This window comes from Alnus glutinosa, chromosome 8, assembly GCF_958979055.1.
Source record: "Alnus glutinosa chromosome 8, dhAlnGlut1.1, whole genome shotgun sequence".
Taxonomy (NCBI): Eukaryota; Viridiplantae; Streptophyta; class Magnoliopsida; order Fagales; family Betulaceae; genus Alnus; species Alnus glutinosa.
Window position 1 is genome coordinate 702,904 of NC_084893.1, and position 8,648 is coordinate 711,551.

Genomic DNA, 8,648 nt, shown 5'->3' on the forward strand with positions numbered 1-8,648 from the left:
GTTCGGTTTGCATGTTACTGTACTACTCGAGGGGTTAATTAGTCATTTAGTGTGCCTCTCTCTTAATTAGTATGTCCCAGCTCTCAGTCTCCTAGCTCTCTCTCTCTCTCTCTCTCTCTCTCTCTCTCTCTCCCTCTCTCTTTCTCCAGCTATCTCTATGTAATTGAAGTGTCCCCATCATATTATTGCAAAAAGCTTTCTTATTGATCATCTTGCTTAATTTCTAGCCTCTCTCTTTAATTGCACAAAACAACATGGTATTAATGTCCCGCAGGTCAAAGTCTTTACAAACTAATTTGATAATTTATAGTTAGTAAAATAATTTTTAAAAAAATTAATAGATCACATTTTTTGCTTAATGATTTTACTAATTATAGATTCTCGATCACCTTAATCTGTAAATAATTTGTACTAAAATTGTAACATACCCCTAGCTACAAGAAATTTGGCCAGTAGCAACGACATTTTTAGCAACGACATAAATGTAGTTGCTAAAGATCACTTAACAGCAACGACTTTTCAATGTCGTTGCTAATAATAGATTTATAGCAACGACTTATATGTCGTTGCTAAAACTTGTTGCTAATGTCAAAAAAAATTTATATCAGCAACGATAAATGTGGCGTTGCTAATAAGTCGTCACAAATACCTTCGCGGTAATTTTCTTCTCGCACGCGTTGCATGGCGGGAAAGTATCAACGACGATAATATAGCATTTGCAACGAAAAATAATTGTTGCTAATAGTAATTAATATCAGCAACGACAAATATCGTTGCTGATAAGTAGATCACCAACAACAGTCACTTATTAGCAACGACTTTAGTATGTCGTTGCTAATAATTGATTATCAGCAACAACCACAAAGATGTTGCTATTGCTCTTCTGATTATTAAAACTAATAAAAATAAAAGTACATCAGCAAGGACTGGTTGTCGTGGTTGATATCCACTTATTAGCAACGACATTGAGGATCGTTGCTAATACTTGATTATCAGCAACGATTTTATGTGTCGTTGCTAATAACCTATAGCATAATTAGCAACGGCTATTTGATCATTGCTGATAATCGTTACATACAAGAAAAAAAAACCCACATTTATATGCAGGAAAAAAAATTAATTCTTGTAGTGTATTTTTTTTAAGTTTTTTTTATTATTAGGGTTAAATACATACTTGCCCCTTGTAGTTTGCAAACTTTATTTTTTGTCCCCTCATTTTTATTTGTTATTAAATGTGGTACCTGTGCTATGGGAAAAAATGCAAATGGTACCTCTATCAATTTTTCCATCCAAAATTAACAGAAATCAATGTCAGCGCCACGTGGCACATTCAAAATGTGACACGTGGCCACAATATATATATATTAAGGCTTTTAAAAAAAAAAAAAATTGTAGGGGTGGCTCATCCACCCCTTTTGGGCCACATGGGGGTGGTGGCCACTCCCATTTGGCCTGGGGCTGGTTCTGCCACCCCCATACTAGTCAGTCTTGGGGTGACCGAACCACCCCCGTGACTCTCAATGGTAATTGTTGAAGTTTTTTTTTAAAGGTTTGGCCCTTAGGAGTGGCCGAACCACCTACATAGGTCACGAGGGTGGTTCGGCCACCCCCAGACCAGCCGATATGGGGGTGGCCAAACCACCCCCATGAGCCATGAGGGTGGTTCGACCACCCCCAAGGACAAAACAGAAAGAAAAAAACTTTGAGGGTTTTTCCTTAAGGGTGGTTCGGGCCAAATGGGGGTGGCCGGCAACCCCCATGTGGCCCAAAAGCCACCCCTACAACCTTTTTTTTTTTTTTTAAAAAAAAAAAAAAAGCCTTAAAATAAATAAATAATATATATATATATATATATATATATATATATATATATATATATATATATATATATATATATATATATATATATATATATATGGGCATGTCTCGCATTTTGAATGGTGCCACGTGGCGCTAACGTGATTTTCATTAGTTTTGGATGGAAAAATGGACATAGGTACCATTTGCATATTTTTCCATAGTACAAGTACAACCTATGATTACAAATAAAACTGAGGGAGTAAAAAAAAAAGTTTGCAAACCAAATGGGGCAATTTTGTATTTAACCCTTATTATTATATATGCACCATTTTATTCAATTTTTAGTAGAGATTTGTTATATATATATTTTTTTATATTGTGAAAAATCAATATTTTAAGTCTAAATTAATTGGTTGTTGAACAATTAATTTTAAACGATAATTTGTTATACAATCAAAGGGTTTTGTCATGGAATTTTTTTTTTAATTATTATTATCATTGTACATTAGAACTGTCAATCATAATACAAACATCCGATCAATCATTTTGCATTAGGCTGATCGATTGTGATAGGATATTAGGATCAATCGAACACCCGATCAATTCTAGTGCATTAGTTCGATCTAACTTGACTCTATGGATTTTGCATTAGTATGATGAGTCACGTTAAGAACATCTGATCGATCATTTTGTAGCTATTTCAATCGATTATGACTATGGATTTTTTTTATTATTCTTGTACATTAGAACTATCAATCCTAATACAAACATCCGATCGATTATGATAAGACCATCCGAACTATCTTTGTGCATGAGACCGATCCTTGTGCATTAATCCGATCGATTGTGATAAAATTGTTGGATCAATCATGATTGATCGAACATTAAATTGATCTAATGTACGATTGTGATATACTTTAGCCCATAAACATGACCACATTTTCATTTACACATTCAAACTTTAAAAATTGACACCAGTGCCCCCTTAACTACCACTGCGTGTCAAATTAGACACTTTGTCATTTTTTTTGCCCAAAATGCCTTTGTGGTTATTAAAAAATTACCATTTGAAAAAAAATGAAAATTATTAAAAAAAATAAACAAAAGGAGGAAAAACTAAAAATACCAAAAAGGGGTGGCCTTTTTCATATTAGCTCCCTTAATTTTAATTTTTTTTTTTTCTTTCAAATGACTTTTTTTTTCATTTTTTTTAATAACTCTAATGGTATTATGGGTAGACAACCGCAAACGTGTCTCTCTCTCTCTCTATATATATATAAAAGATTATAGAATTTATATATGTATAACATATATATTTTTAAATAGTTATTAAGAAATTTATAACATTAGTTTTTTTTTTCTAACAAATTAAAAAAAAAAAAAATTCGGTCAAATTATTAATATATGACTATCAGCGGCGACACCAACATAATACCCAACGCTTCACGCGGGAAATGAAGGTGCTAAGTGAAAGAACTTTCGTCATTTTGAGCTTATCTTTTGTAATAATAATAAAAAAAAAACTGCTCTCTCGATCTCCTACACATTTCACTCTAATAAAATATATCAAACAACTCTCTCTCTCTCTCTAATCCAAGGCTTCCAAGCAGTGCAGGTTGACATCGCCGCCCACCTCGCCGTCGCCGCCTAGTCTAAATCCGCCGGCCACCTCCACGCCGTTCTCACCAGCCCAAGTTTGGTTCTCTCTCTTTGCAATTTCCATCTATGGCAGAGCACCAACAATGATTATGTGTTGCAAATTTGGGGATTTCTTGTATCCATTTGAAGATTGGGCTAGATTCTCTGTAAATTGTGGAAACTTGGATTAGAACCTTACAATTATTTCAAAATACTCATTAAAAACATAAATCCCAAGAATTAGATACCAGAAGAACCTATGGAGAATAGGGTTTCCTTGTTGATGGACTTGGTGCTAGCAAGGTCTCTGTAAGAAGATGAAGAAGAATCTGTAGCTTCAGGCGCCTGATCTTTTGGGTCTCTCATAATATTTAAATACTTTAAAATAAATATCAGTTTAATGAATGTAATTAAAAAAAAAACACAATATAAAAGAAAAGTATGTTGTTTTATATTTGTGGACGCCCGTGTTTCTGCCTTCTCACAGGAAATATTGGTGAAATATTGCCTACTTTATTTTTTCTCCTGTATTCTACATGCATTGATTTGGTGGGGGACCACTTGGAAGCCAAATTTTGGCTGATGTGTTTGACTTGGACCCCTCATTCTGTATGTGGAATCCACCATAATTGCATTGCATGCTCAAAAACCTCCTTGTTCTACCTTGAAGTTTTCTTAAACATGCCTCTGATGTCCTTTCTATTTTGTGTATGTGAATATATTAGTCTGTTATAAAAATCAACCCATCACTTTTTTTCCCTTAAATAAAATCTCTTTTATATTCATGCCTTTTTTGTTAGCAAAGTTCTTGGTATTCATTTCTTTTATACATGTTCTGTTCTTTTAAAGCAAGGAGCGTTCTTGTGATAAAACAACTAGCCGCCAACAAGTTTGTCTCCATTGTTTTCTAGTCTCCTTTTTAGGCAGCGGTCTCTTCCTTACCTTTTCAGCCTTCTAGGACATAACAGGGTCCTGCCTAGATGCAATAGCACCTGGACCTTTCAGAGGTTCTTCAAGTTGAAGAACCCTTTCACATTCTTCCTGAGCCTCAACAGTTTCAGTTCCACCAGCAACTGCAGAAGCTTTTCCCTCAAGCTGAGTCCGGGACCTTGTCATTTCGTGTGCTCAAAGTTGAACCCCGAACCTCTCCTGCTGCATGTGTGACATTTTTTTCCTGTTGATAACTTGGTTTGGGTGCCTTTCTTAGCTTAAATCTGGTTGTGTGGCTGTGAATTGTGATTGTACGCATGCATATATGTGTAATAGTAGTGCTTTTAATGTACAAACAAATTTCGTTTGATATGATCAATGCCTCTTGAAAGATTTTGATTTTTCTTAATTAGGAGAGCTATTCAACTGCTACCTCTTGAAAGATTTTGATTTTTCTTTTTATTACCAATGAGTTCTTATTAACCAAACAGAGCAATAGATATTGTTTCTATAACGTACTCTAGGTTTGACCTTGGGAAAAATGACAAACACTAGTGCTTTTTTTTTTTTTTTTGGTGATTTTTGTATTGGATATGAATGAGCAATGCAAATGGCACTACTATTGGTCCTTTTCATCCTCTGTTCTCCCCTGTTTTATAGTGTGCGAACAGAGGATGGTTTAATTAAAGTGGGTGGATGGTTTAATGAAAGTGGTGTGGTGGTAGTTGGTTTCAATTTAAACATTAATGTTGAGTGGCCAAAATATATATATATATATATATATGTTGGACGTTGGATGAAGAGAGTTGTTTAGTTGTTAGTGCAATTTTGATGTTCATGAAAGTAGTTAGTTAAAGTAGTTATTCTCAAAACTAATAAAAAACAATATATAGTTAAATAGAGAAATATTTAGAGAGTTTGATGTAGGAGCTACTTTAAAAGTGATGGATAAAATAAGAAAAGTAGATTGTTCGGCTTAAATTTGAAGAAAAATTTGGAGAGCTTGATAATGATGCTCTTATGATATAGTATAAAGGTAAAAAAAAATTGTATTTTGTATGATATTTTTTGTTGTTTAAAAAAAAAATGTTATACCTGACATAAATGTGATAACAAAATGTTTAATATTTTTGTTTTTTTTTTAAAAAAAAAAATGTAATAATATTTTTAAGAGTTTTTTATATTTAAAAAATAAAAATTTTAACGAACGGAGTACTAATTCCTCTGTATTATATTAACTTGTAGCCCTTGCTAGAATTTGCCAAAGCCCAAAAATGTGAACATAAGGCTAATCCATTCCAACATTAGAAGTACCACACCATTAACTCCATTGCCATTGGGCACTGTTATTTATGATGTTTGGTTTAGGTCAAATGAATAATGTACGAAGATTTGATTTTGTTTCACCAATTCTTCTTCTTCCTTCAATTATTTATTTACTAGCTTTGCTAGTTACTTTGGTGGATGGCATGATAGTCAGGTATTGGGTGGGTTCTTGATTCGGATTAAGTGGACATTTTAATTGAAACAAACTACTTGTGTTGGGAGTAAGTTTGGATAAAGTTTTGACTGTTATTTTCTTTATTACTATGTTAGTCTTATGTCACCCTGAACATGAATCATGTGGAGGAGATCTTGACACTTAATGGAGCACTTCGGCGTAGCTATACAAGACTTCGCAACAAATTTTACAACAAACACTATAAACCATTTCTCAAAGATGATGAAGAGGAGGGCAATGAGCAAGGTAATGAGCAAGGTGATGATGAGGGTAAAGCTAAGGCAAGGGCCATTGTCCCAGAAGGTATTGCGGTCAACGCATGGCTTATGATATGCGACTCATTTGATGAGAAATTATGGAAGGTAAATCTTATTAATCTAAATTTACAATGTTGTTATAGATATGCTTGGAATACAACTCTTTAATTTAACGAATACTGTTTTTTTGGACAACATTCGACAGGTTAAGTCTAGACGGAATAAGAAGAATAGACGTGGATTGTTAACAAATCACACGGCTGGCTCCAAACCATTCATAAGTCATCACGATGAAGAAGTAAGAATTTTAAAATATTATATTATTATAAGAACGTTGTTGGAAGTATACGTTTATTATATGTGTATTATTTGCAGACAAAGAAAACTGGAGTCGAGCCCCGTTGGGTAGAGTTTTTTAAGAAGACTCACACAAAGAAAAGTGGTTCTTTTGTGAACCCACATTGTGAGACTTTATACGTAAGTAAATGGAACGTTTATTTGATAATCATGATTTCTTATAATGTATTTATAAAATTAGCTTACTTGCATGAACTTCTTAACTAAAGTTTATACTGATTATGCAGAATCAAATGAAGGATTTAACAGCTGAAGAAGGCATTGACAACACAGAGGAAGCTTTCATAATGACACAAGCACTAGGGGGCCCCCGATCTGGCCATGTTAAAGGCATGGGGTATGGTGTCATACCTACCCCATCCTCATCTCGGTTGCGTAATGTGATCCATGTGGACAACCATGAAGAGTGTAACCAAAAAATGGAGGCGATGCAGGAGAAGATAGATATGCTAATGGCAATTGTGATGTTAGATTATATTTACAATATAATTTATTTTTACATACATTCACTAATTGTTATAATGGACATGATTATGATATGAAATTCTCTTCTTCCTAGGCCTGGACGAAGCGTGGAAGATGATTCAAGCTAGGGCAACCTCTCTTAACATAGATCAACTGAAGGTGTTTATTGGATTGATGGTGATAGTGGGCTTTTGCATGGTCACCTAACTATGTTAAAATATGAGCTGTTGCAATGGGAAAGATTGGGAATGAGACACTTGAGTTTGTGATAAAAAAAAAAAAAACAAAACTCATTAACACCTTTTGTAGTAGTTTGTTTTTTGTTTGTCTTTTTGTATGTCTTTCCCCCTACTATTAAGCTCATGTAGTTGTAAATTTTTTGTATTTTATTTAATTACGAAGCTTCTTATATCTGTTAGCCTCTAGTGTTCTATTTAGTTTTGAATCTTCGCTTCCCTCTCTTCCCACATATATATTATATAGTATAACAGTTTATGAAGCAAGGGCGGTATTTATGCGTGCACATGGATTGTCTAGTGTGATTGGTTTTATGGCTAAGGTATGTTGACAATTCAAACCATTAAGAACCAGGTCAGATTACAAAGGTTTTGCTGTAGGTGTAACTTTCGTTGATTTTGCGATCAATGTTGTTTACTTGTGAGCTTCTTCCACTGATTTACAGACTAGTGACTGCTGAAGTGGCTTATTGCAGGAACTACCGTAAGTTTACTAGGTTGCCAGAAAGTTGAAGATGTTAAAGGGATGTCGGTGTAGGACTTCAGGTTGTGAGGTTAGTGATTTCTGATACTTTAAGCAATCACAGAACTAATCATTTTCCTAAAAATTGTCTCTTTTTGTGTTTGGGTTAGGTTGTACATTGACAAGGATTCAACATACCTATTTTTAACTAAAAGCATTGAGATGATTATTTCTATATGTAGCTCAAATTGTGACTTGAATACTTTTAAGTATTTCTAGATGAGCATCTATCAATAAGATTAATAATATCTTGTTATTTAAACTGTAGTTGTAGTTGAAGATACTCTAAATTTCTATGAGTGAGGAAGGTGTTCTGAAGATAATTCAGAAGCTGCTAGTTTTTGTTCTTTTTGAATGTTTTAATGAGAAGTCTAGGTTTCTATTTCATTGGCAAGTGAATACGACCAAGTTGAAAGCCTTCTGATAATATTAAAAGTGACTATCATCTATATTAGCGAAGTGCTATTCATGATATTGTTTTTTTTAGGTTTCTGCCAACATCAAAGAGAAGATTTTAGCTGCAAAAACTGATATTGTCATTGTACCCTTAAAGCAGTCCCCATGGAGTAAAAAGTGGGAGGCATTCAAAGAGAAGGTAATTTACCCTTGTTGCCAACTCTACTTCAAAAATCATAGAAGTTCTATCTATTTTATATATAATTTCTTGTCTCTCATCTGAAATAGATTTTTTTTTCTTTTCTTTTTTCCCCTTAAGCTTTAAAGTCATCCTACATTCAAGCGTATCAGCGGGTTTAGTGAACCTGTTGTCACAAAGAGTCAGGAAGTATTTTTCAATTTAATATTGTTTCTTTTTATTTACAAGTTTGTCTAGTTGAAATGCTAACCCGTTTTGCTTGGTTTTCTTGTTTCTACTACAACTTTTTTTTTTCTTCTTCTTGAAATGACTCTTGGCATGTTATATCCTTGTGTCGTATGGCCAT

General features: G+C 33.8%; 1 protein-coding gene across 1 annotated transcript; it reads left to right on the top strand.

The window, feature by feature from the left end:
* The first annotated feature begins 5,982 nt into the window (after positions 1-5,982).
* LOC133875054 (uncharacterized) lies at positions 5,983-7,581 on the top strand. The gene is made up of 5 exons (XM_062313041.1): positions 5,983-6,231; positions 6,332-6,424; positions 6,502-6,603; positions 6,711-6,949; positions 7,043-7,581. Exons 1-5 carry the CDS (start codon positions 5,983-5,985, stop codon positions 7,074-7,076), a joined length of 717 nt encoding a protein of 238 aa, XP_062169025.1. The 3' UTR covers positions 7,077-7,581.
* Positions 7,582-8,648: the final 1,067 nt, after the last annotated feature.